General features: G+C 44.9%; 1 protein-coding gene across 1 annotated transcript in view; it reads right to left on the bottom strand.

Moving 5' to 3' along the window:
- BCR (BCR, RhoGEF and GTPase activating protein) overlaps positions 1 to 19,301 on the bottom strand; it is a 105,360-nt gene that overhangs the window by 7,488 nt on the left and 78,571 nt on the right. Inside the window, exons 10-22 of the mRNA XM_026859547.1 lie at positions 18,427 to 18,595; positions 16,923 to 17,042; positions 15,952 to 16,027; positions 15,284 to 15,388; positions 14,394 to 14,468; positions 13,129 to 13,226; positions 12,320 to 12,451; positions 4,722 to 4,781; positions 4,489 to 4,598; positions 3,542 to 3,681; positions 1,932 to 2,066; positions 1,234 to 1,339; positions 32 to 194 (exon numbers count right to left, since the gene is read on the bottom strand). Coding sequence (XP_026715348.1) covers positions 32 to 194; positions 1,234 to 1,339; positions 1,932 to 2,066; positions 3,542 to 3,681; positions 4,489 to 4,598; positions 4,722 to 4,781; positions 12,320 to 12,451; positions 13,129 to 13,226; positions 14,394 to 14,468; positions 15,284 to 15,388; positions 15,952 to 16,027; positions 16,923 to 17,042; positions 18,427 to 18,595 — 1,489 coding nt within the window. The remainder of the gene's footprint in view (positions 1 to 31; positions 195 to 1,233; positions 1,340 to 1,931; positions 2,067 to 3,541; positions 3,682 to 4,488; positions 4,599 to 4,721; positions 4,782 to 12,319; positions 12,452 to 13,128; positions 13,227 to 14,393; positions 14,469 to 15,283; positions 15,389 to 15,951; positions 16,028 to 16,922; positions 17,043 to 18,426; positions 18,596 to 19,301) is intronic.

Genomic DNA, 19,301 nt, shown 5'->3' with positions numbered 1-19,301 from the left:
ACAAGAGCCAGTGGCACATTTAGGATTTTACCTGGGACATGACTTCTAGCGACCAGCTATCAGTCATTGTGATAGGCTGCGTTGGGTTAGCAGGGATTTTACTGTCCTTCTCTGAAGGTCTGAGCAGGGTTGGTCCAAAGACAGTTGCAAGATTATGCAGGGACATCTTGTTAACGCTTTCCCTCTCAGCAACCCTGGCAGAAGAAACAAAGAACAAGGCAGATATTTATAAATACCTGAGTTTGGAAGTGTCCTTAAATAAGAAACCTTATTTATTCCTTTTGTAAAAATTTTAGATACACTCAATCAACCACTTGCTGTATGTGCCTAAATGAACTTTATATATAAGCAAATACCTTGATGTGACACAACCACAGTCTCCACAGACTCTACAGACATGATTTAAACTCGGAAGAGGGACTCCTGCCTACTGTCTGGCCAGGCAGAAGTGGAACAGGAATAAAGGAATGTTTTCATCCCAGCTTTATAAATGAGAAACTGGCATGAAGGTTAAAAAATTTACTCAACAGCAGACCAGTCTGCAGCAGAAACACATGTAAAACCCAGATTTCCTGGATTTTAATCCAGAACCTCAGTCACAAGATTATTTTTCATCTCTCCAGTGACAGCCTCTAGTATGTACAAAACACGTATGTAAATTAACACATTGTGCATGTGTTAAGCAAGCTTTCTGCATTACTATCAAACACATGGAAATACTCCTTCACAGGTACAACCGTATTACAAAGACATAGACAAGATCAGAAAGACTAGTCGAAGCAAGGAGTTGACAACTCCAGTCACCAGATGTGCAAAGCTGCAATTTTTAAAAATACACTATTAGATTGCAAACACCTTCCGTGACAGGGCTCACAAGTCCTTAAACATGGCCAAAGCTTCACAATTTATACTAAAACCTTTCCCGATCTTTGTCTCCAGATGCAGGTGCAGTTTTGCAGTGATATCACACCAGAGATTTGCATTTGCACTAGATAAGCCCCAAGACTTTTGTTAGCCCTTTCCGCCACTTCTAATCCTGAGTATGAGTGGGAATAGATTCAGGATTTAGTGCCTCACTAAGTGAGTATGAGCCAACAGTTGTCTGATGAGCATTCGTAACAAGTAATGCTTCTTCATTTGCGTGATTCAGCACAAATTCAAGGAAAAGGCTCCCCTTCCCAAAACAATGATGCTTTACACATTAAATAGGTGTCTAAAGGATCCACAAGTTACCTTTTTAAATGGTCCAGAAGGAAAAGGAATGTCACAAGGTTGGGTTCTGGAAGCGATAACAATAGATTCAACATACAGCTTTCCTTGGCAACAGGATCTGAAAGTGCTACAAGACAGAAAATAACAAAACATCACCACAGGCAGTGAACAAGAATTTGACTGACTGTAAAATTTCCCAGAAGAACAAATATGGATGGTCCCAAACAGACTGTAATTCCACCATAGGCTGGAAGGTCAGAGCTGCACATCAATACCCCACAGGACCTCTTTATGTCACAGACACAGAGAATCCTTTTCTCTCAAGCAGTTCTTGTTCTTTCAGATTTTCAACCGTTATGATGGTTCTCCCCTACACCAAGCCAAGCCAAGGTACACCCGCCCCCGCCAAGGGGACGTCCCCGGAAGGCCGAATGGGCCAAACAGCACACACAGCCTCAACAAGCAGGCTGGCAGTCCATTCTTTACCTCCCTTCAGAACCCTGGGCATTGTCAGCTTACAGAAAAGCACAGCAATTGCCCATCTTCAAGTGCATAGGAAGATGTCAGCATTCCGGTGCTCGTTTCTGAGCTCCATTTCTCTTCCCTAACAGCCTGCTCCAGGCTTCTGTCCAACACTAAATATGTGTTTTGTATTGCTTTAGGAGCAGCCTCCTACAGAACAGTTTCGGTTACCAAGGGTTATTTCTGCTACTACTTACCAATGCCCTCAGCAAAGTTGGGGTACAGTTCGTCTGTGAAGAGGGGTTCAGGCAGCTCCCGGAAGTACAGCTTCAAGGTGCCTGCAATGGCATTAACATCCATCTCGCTCATCATCACTGACACATCTTTGTTATCTGAAACAGGGAAGAGGGGAAGCAGAGTAAAGAAGCTGCTGGCCTTGCATCCGTTCTTTTTCTTGCCTTGAGTCTCTTTGTTTATCCTTTGTCTTTGCCCAAATAGCTGAGAGTTTTCCTGTTTACATTGCTCCAGATGAAATGAGCTACCTTCTGACAACTGAGAAGTGCTGCACAAACAACTGCAAAGAGTTTAGAGCTTTACATCAAGTTGAGGGAACCTCACACTACTCAGGGTTAGTTATGCTGTGCCAGCGACCGCTGCCTTCTCTGGTACAAGCCCTGCTTGGCTGTATTTATATGGATTTCAACTTTTGTTAGCGACAACTGTTGTTATTCCAATTCCCTGCCTCTAACAGTTTAGAGTAAGAAACTCGGAGGCTGTCTAACTCCCCACTGAGTGTAGCTAAAGTACACAGGCAATTCAGGGCTCACATTTCAGTTTTGTTACTATTAAGAACAACAAAACCACCCCCTTTCCCTAAAACAAACAGAACAACCAGCAGAGCCAGTGCTGGTTTCATGAAGCTTAGTCTAAAACAGCATTTATTATAAATGAAAAAAGTTGTTTTTCAAAATGTGAAACACCCTTACTTGCACTAGTAAAGATTTGGTAGCTTAGTGGGATTGAAAAGAAAATACAAGAAGGAAGAACTTTGACAAAATAAATGAAGAAAAAGTGCAGGGAGGGTGAATTTGGGCAACTGGCACAGGCCTCATGACTGCTTGCATCAAAAGGAAGCCAAGCGTGGTTTGAGCAGTCCTTGGACCATCATGTGGAGGCTGGAAGTAGGACAGAATTTCACTTTTTGTACCTCAGCAGCTTGGAGGTGTTTCATCTGCCTGATATTGGATGTCTTTCGGGACATACATAACCTTCTTTAAAATGCAGCACCAGTAAGGAGCCCTTTTCTACCCAAGATCAAAGAAAGCTTTACAAAGGTTGGTCAAAATTATCTAATTTTACAATCTGCACACACCAATCTAGACAGAGTTAAGAAGATAACTCAGGAGCCCTGACAACCAACTTCAGTTTTGAAAACACCCTTCCTAGTAAACCTGCATTGTTTTTGCTGCCTTCCTTTCACAAAGCATTCTTAATTTCAGGGACTTATATTAATTTGGAGACCTCAAAACTGTGAGGAAATTACACCTTCCGATCGCTGCGCTTCCCCTGAGGAAGGCATCTGCCATTTACAAAGATTTGGCAAGGCAGGCAAACCCACCATTTCATGTGTGCTGGGAAGAACAACAAATGCACTATTTCATGTAAGGATCCATCCCATCTTGGGTTATATCTGTAGCTGAAGAATATTCATAAAACATGCAGCCAGGGTTAAAATTACTCTTGTGTGAGAATTTCTACTTATTAATACTTCTTGGGGAACATAAGTTTAAAAACAGCATAGCCACCTGATCGGGGGCTCATGCAGGTTCTCACAGTGCAAAGGAAAAGATCAGACACAAATACTTACTGACATCAAAGGCAGCTTTCAAAGCCTGGATATCGGTTGCAACCCCAGAGACACGGTAGATGCCCACCTCCTCCATCCCACGCCGCTCTATCTCCTCCACACACTGGCGCACTATGTAAGGCACCTTCGATCTCTCTCTCCTTAAGAAAGCCAGACAGAAGAGTTCAGTACAGCCCACGCTCTCCATGCTTGTTACCCCAGCCAGCTAGGGCTGGCTAAAATCACCCCAATGTTTTGCTGTGCAAAACTCATCTAGAAAATGGGGTTGGAGAGAGTCTGAGCTGGCAATCCAGACTGAGCTGAAACACTCCATTTAAAACTGGAGAGGGTTCTCTGTCTCAGCCTGTATCTGGCTGTTCTGCAGCTGCCCTGAGCACTTGAGCTTCTGGCTGGATCCCAGTGCCCTGAAAGTCTGCGACTCCACACAGGTAACCAGAGGATTCCCAAACAGACCTCGGATACATAGCAACGCTGTTGCTTTCCAGTTAATGCAGTTCCATAGGGAGGAAGTCCCACACTTCCCAAACTCTATAACAGAACAAACAGGTTTCTTTGGCAAACGATTCATGACAAAAGATCAGGGGTTAAAATAATATGACAGGATCCAAAGAACTTGAACATTTCCGATTATGGAAAGGAAACATCACTGTTCATCGGCTATGGGAATCTGACCAAGTCAGCTAACTACAGAGAAAAGGGGTAAGGGGTATTTCCGGAACTCAGGGAAGTAAACACCCCGGGTTTCAAAGCCTGTGTGCACACTGGTTTTTACCCCTGAAAAAAAAAGCAGCTCAGAGAATTTACAGCATCTCCTTTCTGCAGCCACAGACATCTACACTACTACCCGAGTGGGGCAGACTGGACCAACAAATCTCGCAGTGGGTGCAACCCACAGGCCAGTTCGCTTTCCAAAAAACAACAGGGAGAAATGTGACCCATCAGCTCACTTGGTGACAATAGCGATCTTGACCCCGAACACCCCCGTCTGTTTCCGGGACGGCATCCTTTTCAGGCTAAACTCCCGACTGGTGAACTTCACCGACAGCTTCACTTCAACCTGAAGAGAAGAGAACAGCTGTTACCTTTCAAACATTTTCTTTTCTATGCTGCAATGAAGAGCAAAGAAATAAAGCACATAAGAGGTACAGAAGCAGTGCTAACTTCTGTTTTCCATACTTACTCCATTCATTGAGATGACTGTGCGTTGCCAATCTTTGTCCTGCAATGCCTGTGGGTCCAGCTGAAAAACACAGAAGTTACCCATGAGCTAGGAACAGAGAAATCAGCTATCCTGAAAGGCTTCTGCAAGTGAGCACGGCGCTACCACTTTCAGCATGTTATTTCTTTTCCACAGGAAAACACACATTCCAAGGTTTCCCAGGTTTCGGGTAATGGCACACTCAGATATTGTGTGGTTCTCTAAGCAGGGCCAGTGAGGTCTCACACACACGGAAAATACAGCAACATGGGTGCAGTGTCTGCTCACCAACAAAGGCAACCTCAGTGAGCAAAATCAATGTTTGAAACCCAATAACCTCAGCTTTCATAGGAAGACAGACTGCATTCATGGCTGAGGCACAATGGGCACGTTAACAGACAGCCAAATTTGTCCCATTCCATACGGCCAGGAGTCAGAAAAGGGGAGAAGAAATTTCTGAAATAACTGATTTGAAATATAGGAAACTGTCTCCCTCTGCAGTTTTCTAGAGATAGGTGAGGTTGGATGAGTGCGAAATTACTGCACTGAAATACAAAGCCAGGCTGGAGAACTTCACAGCTCTTGCCTACAAAGCTAATAGCTTCCAGGAAGGACTACGTTCCACTGAAGAAAAAAAGACATAATGACCCTAACAGTGAGATCAAGGAAGAGATCCACATAGACACAAGTAATTTTAAACAAACCAAACCCCTCTCATGACCTGACAGAGAAGAAATAGAGAAAATCGGCCCAGAGATCATGGAAAGTCATTTTACTTCAACCTGCCTATCCCTTTTCATTTCAACTTAAACATGGTGGCAGGAAGAACACCCGGCCCCGCTACTGCAAGAATTCATTAAGCAGAAACAAGTCCTGGAGCAAAGCCCTGATCTCCCGTTTTCAGCTTTGCTTTGAGTGGGCAGTTGTGAGGCTAGGGAGCAGCTGACTCAAGTACTCAAACATCCCGCAGCAATTCCAATACCGCCTGAGAGAGTCCAAACTCATCTGAACGTCTGGAGAACAGCACTCTGCTCCAGCTAGACTGGCAAAAGAGAAAAGAGCTGTCTGCATGGGGACTTGTGTCAGCAATCAGCACCAGCCAAAGGAAGCAGGCTTCCGTGCCTCCTGCGATGGCTTTGTAACACTTGGCTCTTGAACAGAGACACAGTAAGACCAGAAGGAGGCAACTGCACTAGACCCTGTGTTTTGAGTTTACTGTTGTTAGCAAACAAAGAGACACTCAATAACCAGGGCTATTTCTGCAGCACAGCTCCTCCCTCTCAGAGTTCCATGCAAAAGCAGTTCTCTGACAGGCAGGGGTAAATGTTGAAACAACAGCAGCTGCAGTACATCCTGGGAGATTTCAAATGCAGTCATGCTCACACTCTCAAATCATCAACAAACTAGCCCAATACAGCTGACAGCTACCGAGACAAGTCCCCCTACATCCTTCCCCCTCCCCAAAAGACAACCAGCAGAGAGAAAAATTCCTCCCTGTTTGCTCACACTGCAGAAACCCCAAGAAGCAACAGAGAAGCAAGTCAGGCCAACCTTATCTCTGCGCACTTTATTACGGACGTGAGCCCACAGTGGGATGCTGCCAGCACACACATGCTTTCCTGTTGAATTGGATCGGTTCCTGTAGGTGCAACTCTGGCAGAAATTCCTGAAGACCCCTTGTAAGGAATAGTCAGTAACCAGTAGCTCCCACATTCTGGGACTGCACAAAGGTCCAGGAGGCCAGTGGGCAGCCGTGCTTAGCTTCAGAGCTTCAGCAAACCCAAATAACACACTGCTTGCCAGGAGGGTTTGCTTATAACTCTGGCGGAACAGATCCGCCCCCGCCTCTGTGGCTGGCCAAGGTCCCTACAAGCTGGCCAGAATCTAGGTCGTTCTTCCCTGAATTTCCGTGCTGGAAGTTTGGTTTCTTTCAACAACTGCATTCTTTCCCAGAATCAAGAGGAAACCATTTCTGAAGTGTCTGGTTTCCTATGAAGAGCAAGCAACCATGCTTAGTATTCCTGAAAGCTCTATCTCCAGCTGCCTAAATAGTCATCTTGTTAAGCTGCCAAAATGGCCCTGCTGATAGACACAGCCACAGCTCATCCTCCAGCTCAGAAGCCGTTTTCCTTATGCACTTAGAACAGAGCCTCTGAGAGCGTATTATTTATAGCAGGGAGAGGCTGCTTAAGACTGAAGGGGAAAGAGGGTTTTGAGCATATGCCAAAAAGTTAGAGTTCAGCAGGGTCCATTACAGTTTATTTAACCTAACAGGTATTATTGGTTATCTCTCAGTGATGACCACTGTACAAAATTAAAGCAAGTAAATAGCTAATAATAAGTACAAGCCAAAGTCCTACTCTGTCTCAATATATCATATTATATATTATAAAATATCATATGGCTGCAAAGGACTACCAGAAGCCGTGTGCTGGAGCTGAGAGCTCACAGAGACTCTTCCTTGCTGGGTAACTACTGCGAGTGTACCTGCTGCCACCTCGTGCTCCCTTCCCCCTGGACTCTGTTGCAGGGCTGGTGGGACCCCCACACTCCCCACCTGCTGTTTGACTCCTGCTGGAGAACAGCTTGTATTGAGCAGAGACAGGGAGAACAAGCACCAGGGAGTGGGCCTGGCTGACCAGACCCAGCCCTGCATAAATCACTGGCAATAACAACAGCAATTAAAAACAAAAAATCCCCCCCCCCCTTTTAAATAACAAAGCAAAATGATGAAAGCTAATAAAAGAGCAAAGCTTGAATAAGCTCTCAGCAACACAGACAGGAAGATCAGGTCTAACAGTCTGATAAAGTCACCGTAAGAAATAACAAGTCAGCAGGAAGCTAAGAATGTCACTTAGACTTTGAGCAAGCTTTCAGTCCTGGACCCTACAGACGACTGACTGACCTTCTAAGGCCAGCAAGAGCAGGACTGGGAAAGGGCAGCTGGAGCAGACAGGGCACAAACAGACTGAAGACAAAGAGAGTTAGTGGGTGTGATGCTCCAGCATAGAGAGGGCCTGTGACAAATGGGGTCGTGCTGTCTTCTGGTCTGGTTTGGAGATCAGTGACCTGGAAGAAGGAACACTGAGTAGAATAACGCAATCTACAGACAGTGTGCCAAAAGAAGGCTGCTCTGAGCGAGCAGGCACACAGCTCTCACTTTGCCAGCTCAAGCAGGGGGAGGCACTGTGAAATGGCTGCCTCTGCAGTAATTTGACAGTGAAATTTACTGCACCTCTAACCATTTCCTTCAAACAATTGCTTGGTTTGAGTGACAAAAGGACCTGTCCCATCTCCACTGAAACAGTGAAAAATTGTGTTGTTTCCATGACCTATGCAAATAGGACAGACCTGCTAAAACCCTCAAAGACTGTATCCCACAGGCTTGGGTACACAGTCCCCACCAAAAGCACATGCTGCACAGGAAAAATACAAGTTTGTCTTTACTCCCCCAGCACTTCCAGTCCCCTTATGGCCTGTTCCTTGGCACTTACAGCAGCAAGCTACAGCCCCAAATTCACTAATAAATCAAGCAAATGCCTCTCTATTCTGCACAAAACACAAAAAACCAAAGCATCGCAGCACCACAGGGATTTCTGAGTGCAAATCTCTGGCCCTGGTAGCAGCTTAGCTAAATCAAGACAGACAATTAGCGTACAGCAGTTGGGTGTAGCTGAGTGTGCAGAACACAGAGTGGTGAGGACCAGGGAGAAAGGCCAACTGAGCATGCTGGTCAATGGAAATGCAAGCCAAGGAGGGTGTCTGTGCTCTGCCTTAGGAAACCGCCAAAGAGAGCCTGATGATTATTCTTTTACACCAGAAGAGAAAACATACAGGAAGAGAAAAAACCCGAAGAAGCATCAGTAGAAATGTCTGGGAGCAAGGACTGAGGCAACCTTAAGGTTAGTGCGTTTTATGCTATTTATTCACATTACTTCCTCCCTTTATTAAATCTCCCTGGCAACTTTACACTCCATCAATTTTTAATTGTAACTGATGTGACATACATGTTGTCAGAGTCTCACTGCTGCTGAAAACTCCCAGTCCAGCCATAACCCCATTCTTCTCAAAGCTCCCCACTGACATGTTAATCTTTCCCACCATCACCCTTTAGACATGACCCATTGCCTTCTCCATTTCCACCCTATTTTCATTGCTGGGATACTGTTCTGCACGAGCAAACTGTTTAAATGAAGTTGAGTGTGTAAAAGGTTTTCTGAGTTGACACTTGGGAGGTACAGCATCTGTTTTACATGGAAAACAACCTAGATGTCTGAAATAGCCATGTGCACTGCTATGAGACATCCCAGATAATTAAGCAGATAAGAGTGATTGTTTTGCATGGCAGCAGAGGAATGGTGTTGCACTGCTACCACAGAATGACTGATCTAAGGTCACATCCTCTCTGGTTTTCCAGCACTGCTGTGAGAGAGAAGGAAATGGTTTGCCTGAGCTGATCATGCAGAAGAAAAAACAACAAAGGAAACAGCATTTCTAGGAGGCACCGACTGGAGGAGACACATCACAGGATGAAGTATCAGTTTACTCGGGCAGTCTGTTCCCAACGCAGAGGCCAGCTTTGCTGACATATGTGCCCACTTAGATGCAGAGTGTCAGGACCAAACAAAAGGCTGCTACACTCAATCTGTGGATGTGCTTGACACATGAAGTGCAAAATTCAAAGAGTGGAAGGGCCAGCCTCACAAGAGGTAACAAGAGAAAGGAAAACAAAATTACAAACAGAGTTCAACATGAGAAGAGCTGATGCTTACAAGTGAACTAAGACTCATGTTTCCTCCTATAAGACGATGTCCATTTCTTCCTCCCCCAAGTCCCCATGTAATTTCAGTTTCACTGTTACCCAGGAATGGCACCTTCTCCCTTTATTTCTCATGCCCAAGATGTAACAGAAGCCTCCAGCCGTGCATGCTGGCTAAAGACTGCACATCCAGTGCTGCCATTCCCAGAAAGTCTGATGAGGATTTCACTTCTATATTTACAGGAGGTTCTCCCATATTAAAACCTCATGGTTTTATTTTTCAGTGATAAAACTTGCAGGTTGGCAAGCAATGAAGCTCTTGCATGTAGCTATAAAAAGAGGTAAATAAAATATTCCATAGGAAAAGAAAATATGAGCAATGGGAGCTATTAAAATTCCTGCCCATTCCTGGAAGCTTCTGACCAATTTCCAGTCTTCCTTCCTCCAGTGCCATTATGTAACGGAGAGATTTAATAAACATTTCACAGCCAAAACAGTCCTCGTCTCCTTGATGTATTGTCTTTATCACTGCAGCTCAGAGAATTTGGTGAGTCAAAAATCCCAGCAGTGGGAAGCTGCAGATTTACAATAATACATGGCTTAACAATACATTGCAATTTAGCCAACACAGAAATTTCCCTGTTTTCATCAGCAGGAGGATGCAGACATGACTCTTCATGTTCCCAGAGTATTTAGCTAAAGAGAATTTAGGAAAAAAAATCTCATCCAACTTCACAGACCTTACCTTTACACAAGGCAGACTTTGGCTGAATAATGACAATGCAATGACAGCAACAACAAAGCAGAAAGCCCTAGATACACTAGCAACTGTAAAGTTAACAAAATTTAATGTAAAGGCACCTGGGAAAATCCTGGAAGAAAATGAGTATGAAACCAGTGACTGGCAAAGATGCTGACAGCATTAATACAGGTAACCTTCAGCCACAGATTGTATTTGATTTTGTTGTCGCATTATTAGGATTTGAAAAAGGTGTTTGCTTTAAAAATAAACCTAAACCAAAATAAAAACCCTTAATAATTCTTATCAACCCAGAATCTTACCAGATTCTCTTATGAGTTCTATTTGCATTATTCCCCAATGTTAAATAGTTGTGTGATGGGACAGAAATCACAGAGTTATGAGGATGTTCTCAGAGTTCACCGAGTGTCTTTACAAATTGCAAGGGGGATTTACCGCAAGCAAGAAAACTTTCACATTTGTCTTTTTGTTATACAACAGAATGCAACTTTTTCACATTCATCAAAAAAATTTTTTTTTTCCACTTTCCACTGTTTAGGTTTCTCTAAAAGAATCAAGATGCAATATTCAAGTGTCACCAAAGAGTATTTTTACTTATTAAGTATAAAATGTTTTAACAGAATGTATAAGTACTGTGCATAAAAATGCCCATTCTTGTGAAAATAAGTGGTTAAAAAATTTAAAATATTTTACTGATTTTTTAATTACTCTATGTAAAATATTTGAAAAATTTAGAGGGTCAGTGATTTCAGGGTTTTCCATTATAAACACACAAATCTCCGGGGCATTTCAGGGCTGAAAACTTGCTCTTTTGTAGTTGCTCAACTCCATGGAAGGAAGATAAGCTTTTGTTAGCAGAAGGGACGTACACATTTCTGGTTAGCCCGAGACACATACATAGGAGGCACCCTGTACTAGCATTTATTGATTTGTACACAAGTTCTCTTTGTTTGGCAACAAAAGCTTTCCCTGAAACAGTATGGCAGCCTCAGGGCTGCAAAGAGGGAGGGAAAGGAACAGGCCTAATGAATCTCATTCAGACAATGAACCCTCCTAGAGTAAAGGTGAGATATGATCCTGCAGGCACTCTCAGAGCTGTTTCTGAAATCCCACAAATGGCCTTGACCTGTGTGACCTTCACTCAGACGTTGGAGAAAGCTGTCATCCATGGCGTGATGAAGGGTGAAACGTCAAGGAAGGAGAACTGGTGGTATTTTTCAGCATGCCTGGGCAGGGTCTCTGCTCTCTACAACTGCCAGTCCAACACAAAGAATGTGTCCTCAGAGCAAGCATTTAAACACCCTCCTAAAGCCGTGGACAGACAGTGCAACAAACTGGAAGAAGAGGGGGAACATATGTTCTCCTAGTCGACCTCCACTGATGGCCTGATTTCTCCTGCATGGAGCTTTAAGGCTTTATCACACAGCGGCTCCTGGAGAGCAGCATCCGTTTGCAATCGTCCCATCACCTCCCCTATTGTATTACAAATTTGCCACATAGACAAAGCGTCCCATGCTGATTCTCAGCGCTGGAAATGTCTCTCAGAGGCAGCCTGCTGTCATGGACACTATGCTCTGGACGTGGCAGTTATCAGAACAATAAGCCAAGGCCCTGCTATCACATCAATCAGCTTCCTGCACGTACAGAAGGCAGCATTTCTTCCACATGATTTACTGAGGGGAGATAGTATATTCATTGCTTCCTCTTTTGTCACAAATGGAGCATTCTCAACAGTGCTCGGGGCTCAGTGACAGTGCAGTTACTATATACTGTGCTGGAAGTTTTGAAGTTAACAGGCAAATCAGAGATTGAAATGTAAATTTTCATGAAAAAGCATCTGTTCCATAAGGATACTGAAGTAAGCATAGGGGACAAGGCAAGAGGGAAAAAGCTGTTGACTTCCCACCTGTGAACCACACTGTATACCTCAATCTGGAGAAAAATCTCTAATGCTGAGACAATCAGAAGGCAGGAAAAAACCTCCCTGATGCACTCCAGGATTCAAAAGTCCTGTTATGTTTTGCAGTAAGGGTGGCAGGAATGAGTTAAGCGCAGTCTTACCTGGACTTGTCCTTTCCCCATTATGCGATCTGTGCTCTCTCCATCCTCTTTGGTGAGCTTGGTTTTGTTGTAGCACTTTTCATAGCACAGAATCCGCAGAGTCTGCGAGCCTTCCAGCTCAATCTCAAACTCCTGCAGGGCACCAGGAAAGGAAAGAGCAATGAATACATCACAGCAGGACACTGTTCTCCTCATAATCAATCCAGCCTCCTTAAAACTCATCAGGAGGGAGTATGTAAGGACTGACCAAAAACTCCTCCCTAACAGAGCTGGTCTAGAAATAAACCGCAATTCTATTTTGTACATATAGTGGGGCCAAATCAGAGACTAAGATGGTGGACTCCTCAGTCGGGTTCCACTGAGTTTCAGCAAAGCATCATTCAGAGAAACAAACTCGCCCACCTTCCTTGTATTTAATTTTGCTCCCCAGCAGGTTTGAGTTGGCTGTAAATAGGCAAAATGTCTATCGCTAATTCTTCCCCCTCACAACAAATAAACAAATCCACCTCCTTCTTCAACATACTTTCATTTGTCTTTAAGAAAAAAAAAAAAATCAAACATGCATCTGTTTAAATGATGAAATGCTGGACAAGACTCATTTGTACTGAAACGTTTGTTTAACTGTAGCTAATTCCAGATAAAATCTGCAAGCCCGGACAGCCAAATGAACCTGGCATAAAAGTGTTTTCTGAGAGGCAGCATATGCACGACTGAGGATGCAGCAGGTTTTTCCTCTTGCGAGCTTTCTGCCCACCATGCACTGATGTTTGGCAGATAGAACAAGTCCCGTTAAGAAAAATCCAACCTACCTCATTCCAGTTGGGCTCCGTGGTGTCTCTGTAAACTCTAGTTTTAGCCTTGTTCACAAAATACCCAAAAGAATCCACCTCTAATGTGCAGTACAGATCTGAGCAGGGGAGACAGGGACAGAAAGTTTTGAAAATTTCTAGACTCTCCTAACTTGCATTAATTACTTTCAGAGCATGTCTTCATTTGCATCTTCTTTGTATTAGTACCAGCAACACTATCCAGCACAAATCTCATCATCTGGGCCAGCAAAGTTGCCTTTATGAAGCTGAAGTACCAGCACAGCTGTATAAACGATTCAGCATAGACAAGCCCTTCACCTCTACCAAGAATCAGGTGTATGCTATATCCAATATTTCCCAAAACAATCCACAGTGAGCAGAAGGTGCACACCAATGAGAAATGAAACATCCCCAGGTAGATACTGGCCCCCATCAACACGTTAGAACCTGTTTCACGTTTAACAGCATCAGTATAACATCCCTCAGAGAACAGGGTAGGAGCAAGCCATCAAAACCTCATTATCTTCATAAATTGCTTAATTATGTGGTTTCTGGTGCTTCTGAAGAGCTAGTAGTGAGCTGCAGACATTGTCCCTGTTTGTAGGTTATGTTGTAAGTGAAGCCAGCGGCCCAGCAGGAGGAAGGTTAACAGAAAGCACGGACAGTCCACTCCTTTCCTCCCGAGGCTGCAGGTGCAGCTTAGGTAAGAACAGGCTCCCCAGCCACATGCCTAGGAAAGCTTTGCAGCTTTTCCTAGATTATCTTCATCAACAACTGAAAAGCAGTTTATTTCTACAGGTGTCCTCTTCACTATTTTTTCACCTTTTTTGATCCTTCTGTCACATCACTCCCCTGAATTTTAACACCTCTTTCTTCACACCAGTAATTCTGGATGTCAGAGAATGCCTTCCATTCTTTCATTGCAAAATGAAATACAGTTGAAAGAGTTCAGGATACGGGCTGACTTGTATCTAAAACTGTTTGGTAATTAGCAAACACTGCTTAAAAAACCCACCACAACGCCTTAAAAAATAAAGCTGCATGCTTGATTCTGATCTTTCTGAGAGTTAACTGAGCATTAAAATACTGCACTCCCCTAAATTTACACCAATACCCCCATTTCATGTCCAGTTCCCCAAATCACCTCTCCTCCTCACCATCACCCCAAATGCTGCAATCCTAAACCAGTTCACACCGAGCTGTCACAGCACCTGAATTACCTAACCCCTATCAATACCTCTGTGTATTGCAGAACTGCAACTCACTTGAACTTTGCTTGAATCCTGTGGCAGAGTGGACAATGACGTTCAGGAATCCATAGAGACCTGGGGATTCATCATCTGTACAGAAGACCCAAGGAATTTTGTTACGTTCATAGAGGAGCCAAGAGTGAAAGACAGAGTGATGACATTGATATTACACAGGTTAATGAGCAGAGGGTAAACTGTCCCTAAAAAAGATGGCAGGAGCACACAGCCTAGCCATTTCAGCAAGAAAGGAGACTGTTCCAGGTTCAGTGTTGGGTTCACCTGTAATGCCTTCTGGCAGTGCATGGCTTTTACAGTGACACTTCTAGGGTCAGCAAGACAGCATGGAAGAAATTCAAAAGCAGAAAAAGTAAAATATAGAGGCTAAGTCTATACTAGCAGATTAAATAGTAATTTAGGATGGCCTCTGACACAGTTTTGGACAACTAGTGTCCTTCCAAAGGATTCTCAGGCATCATTCCAAGTTGTCCCAGGTTAGGACTCCAACAGGCACAACAATCCCTGGCATGATGACTGCATGTAAAGACCATTTAATAGTCAATGAATATATATTGGAATATGTCCAGGAATATTTTACTCGTTTAGATGAAGCCATATAATTTGAGGCTTGTATTTTTACTGTTGCAGCAAGTAACACTGGCATGAAAAATTATTCTTGTTTCTGTTGCTCTCTTTGTATGCTATCATTTACTTCAACTAAACTACAAAAGTTGGGTACATATGGTCTCAGATTTTGTTTTACAGGGACTCTCAGTTTGTAACTCATCACCAGGTCGAAGCCTGTAGCAAAAACAGTAAGAGCAGTTCTAGGGGAAATGCACAAAGGCAGGCAGGGGTAGGTTTTCACTGCAGCTGTACCATGTGAAAGCTTAAACCAAAGGTCTCACCTTCCTTATTGATAGTGAGGGGAATGTTGTGGACTGTCTGAAGCTTCACACAGGAGTTTGTCAGCATCTGGAGCTCCACTGATGTGAGGGAGAAGCTTTTAAAGCCTGCCAAGGAGATTCAAAGAAGATGGAGTTAAAGCAGAGGCTGGCTGCACACAAGGGATAGCTGCTCCTTGGGCAATGCTCAGCAACTGCAGCACAGTGCCCAGGTCTGAACTGCTGCTGGAACCTGGCTCTATTGAGGGCATATTTGCTCACTCTTTGGAGTTAAAAAGTCTCAGGATGGTTCACAGGAAACAAGGGGGGGGGCCTTATTTTCTTGCAAAGCCAAAAAACCACCCATGTCAAAAAAGTAACTAAGTTTCTTTGGACTGGATCCAGGTAAAAGGGTGCAGCTGTTCCCTCTACCTGGGATTGCACAGAGCTCTGATCTCCGGGGTAAATGGAAGAATTTCTCCACACAATTACTAAGTGGTCTCCCTACACATTCCCAACATGTTGCTGCATGCCCTCAGACAGGTGCAGAGACAGAAAACATCCATATGTGCTCTGGATTTCAACACATATCTTTCTTTGCAGGGAACCCTGCCCCACACCTCATCCTCTGGAATCCTGCTCTCTAATAAGATCACAGTATTTGTACCAATGCCCAGCTGAGGGACACTCACATTTCTTCTGCTGCTCCCGGATGTTCTCCCTCCACTCTGCCCTTTCATAATCCGATGAAATGAGGAACGTGTAACTCTGCTCAGGAAAACAGAAGAAAATGGAGTATGCATTAGTCTGACCGACCACTGAGAGCAGGCCTGCCCGCCTGCCTCCCACCCCCCTCCAGTGGAAATTATTGGATATACCGTCCTAGCACTCCTGCCAGTTGCCCTACACCACAGGTTTGTCAGTGCCAGGCAGGACTCTGGACACGTGCCTTCTCAGCCATGTGCCAGCAGCACCAGCCTGAACTCCTGCAGTCAGAGCTTTCGCAGAGCTCCACCCTGCAAACAGCAGCTGCCTCCACAGCAGCATGAGGTCCCATGGCAGCTCTGGGCTATTCCTCACGATGGGAAACCCAAAAGCCTCCAGCACAGGCCTGGACACGACGCAAGCTGAGGAAGCAGTGCCCAGCTTGTGGATTTTCACTGAGTGGTAACAGGATCTTGTGAGAATCCTTGCCATGTGCATGGGAAGGCCACAGTGACAGGTTACGGCCAGAGCAGGGGATACCTCTGGCACACTGAGCATCCCACAGCGCTGAAGGAGACTGTTCACAACCCTTCAGCACCCCTGGTGCCAAGGGCAGCCTTACAGTCCTGAGGAGGCAGCCCTGAGTGCACTAAGCCTTAGACTTGAGTCTAGAAGGCAGCTGCTGCAGAGCTTTATTTTAGGTGAAGAGAGCCATTCCTATGCTCTGCCAGGGCAGGTGCTGAAGTAGAGGATTAATTTCCAGCATCATTTTTTAAATGCCAGTGTTGCATACAAATCAGTCATAGCCTAATAAGATGTCATCATACCTTTGGTATAGCACAGGTTAGGTGTCTGCTGCTGGTCTGCAACACCTCCTTGTACAACAGCACACATAGACACTCCCCCCTCCCCTTGATCTCTGTGCTGTACACTGAGGGACACCAGAAGAGCCACTCACCTTGCCGTTGCGATTGTGTACCCGGAAGGCCATGTTGGGTGACATCAGCAGTAGGAGGGATTCCTGCTCCGAGAGCTTCTTTTTCAACCTCTCAATGACCTTGCTGCCTTTATTGGCCCTCTGAAGGGTAGAGGAGAGAGGGAGACAGAGGACACATGTCATCCTCCAATGTCTGCCTCCATTTATGCTGACAGACATTTTAAGATACACAGTCCCTTCTCTCTGGCTAGCCAAATGGCCCCAGGCAGGACAAATGCTGTCAAGATCCACAGGGCTCCCAGATGCTCAGGAAGATGTTGCCTGCAGTATCTCTACACTCAGGCTTGGCTCTGTTCCCCAATTCCAGCTGCCCCAGATGAAGGTGCAGAACTGGGCCACTATCCCAGCTATACTCTGAACTTTCTGTTCCAGGGGCTGCAGCAGCATCACGTCACTGAGCAGTCATAGCACTGCTGGGACCTCCACAGACATCCTTAACTAAGGTGACTATAAGGAATTTCTCTAGAAGATACCCAGAACTCTGTTGCCAAAATTCTCTCCTGCTAACCACCCACCAATCCGTTTTCAACAGAGGTCGGCCGAAACCAAGGTTTTTCTTGGATAAAACCCAGTCCCAAACCCAGCCGTGTGTATTGTTCAGCACTGATGCACCAAAGCATGTATCTTAGACACCTGCACCCTGTGAGTAAGAGGCTTCCACACTGTGTTCCTCCCAATATCTTTTTTTTCCAGGAGACCCTCTCTGAAAGCCAGTCAGGGCAGAGAGGCAGAAGAATGTTCTTTGAAAGTGCGAAGGACAGTCTTCTCACAGTACAAGCAATCTTATTCATATCCTGTTCTACACACCAGCAGGCTTTTGGCTTTCAAACTCTTATTTGTCTTTTAGGTTCCAGGAAGGTTTGGACTCTAACACCTCTGAGAAAACACGTCTTGCAAGCAGAGAAGCCTGGACCAGAGACACCATATCTGTGTCAGACTGTCCAGTCAACATAACTGGTGTTCTCCATATATTTGCTGGAGCTTTGACACTGATGAAGTCAGAAAAAGCTTCAAAAGCATAACTGAGCTTGTGAAACTTCAGAAGCACATGGCTTCTGACCAAAACCACTTGGCAGTATCATACTTTAACACCAGAAATCAGCCACACTCAGTCCTTCTCATGTCCGCAGCATAAGAGCCCTGCCCGCCACACGGATGCTCAGGGATAGCAGTCACAGGCAGTTCCATGCAAGAGAGGAGCTACTGGGTACACCTACACTGTGTTGTTGTTTCCGCCTCCTCACAGGACACCATAATTCAAGCCATGCACTAGTATGAGCAATGATGAGCTGCAGAGCATCTGGATATCACTGATAACAGAGCTGCACCACAGGCCTCTGCTGAGCAGTCTGTTTCAGCATAACTCTCCATGTCGTGCACCTCTGGGAATGCTGCTTCTGTCAGCACCTCATCTCAGCAGAGACACCGAGCCTGTACTTGGCATGCAGTGCTCAACCCCTTTTACCTTCTCACGCTGGATGTCATTCTTGATCTGGGATATCTTGATCTTCATGGCATCCAGTTCCTCATCAGGTACCAGTGGGATATTGGGCACTGCCTCAGACTCATCCACCATTTGGAAACTAAGGTCAGTGAGTGGGATGTACCATTTGCAGTCATATTGCTGGCTTTTTCTGAAAGACAGAAGGTCCAAACCTTTTACTATTACTGGTGTTTGGCAACACCCACTCCCCTTTCCCACAAATCCTTCCCTGCTACAGTGCATAAGATACAGAATTGGGGTCAACTTGACTGTGACTCCCATATGGAAAAAGTCTGGCAAAGGGCTGCTTTCCAGCAAGAAAGCCTAGAAGGTCCCACAGGCAGCACAGCATGTGACAAGGCAACTTGTTTTGTTATCTAGTTCTTTTCATCCTAAGAAACCATACCAATCCTTCACAAACTGTTTCAGTCCCACGTGCTCTCTCTCTGAAGCCCCTGCCAAGGCAAAGTTCAAAAGCCATGCCATGCCTCTGACCTGGCTACCTGGAATCTAAACCCAGGTCTCTCCTGCCTGAACTAGGAGGAACAAGTGGGGCAGACCTGAGCCAGTATGTATAAACCTCTGTATAATCCAAGCGACAGAGAGAAACTACAGCTCATAACTGCCATTCTGCAGTGATTTCACCAGGATAATCAGTTCATTTTTTAATGTTTCATGGGGTTTATTCCATCTCCACCTCTACTGTCAGGAACATCCACTCTGGGAATGACTCACTCTTTTGAAGGTTCATTCCTCACAAGCACAAGCTTCAAAAGGGGCACAGACAACTTTTTGCTTGAGGAGGGCAAGAACATTTACCAAATGAAGAGAAGCCCTCTCTGAGGCAGGTATGTTGG

The sequence above is a fragment of the Athene cunicularia genome (genome assembly GCF_003259725.1).
Source record: "Athene cunicularia isolate RWA chromosome 15 unlocalized genomic scaffold, athCun1 chr15_part1, whole genome shotgun sequence".
Taxonomy (NCBI): domain Eukaryota; kingdom Metazoa; phylum Chordata; class Aves; order Strigiformes; family Strigidae; genus Athene; species Athene cunicularia.
Note: the sequence above shows the minus strand (reverse complement) of the source record. Positions and strands in the feature narration are given on the sequence as shown.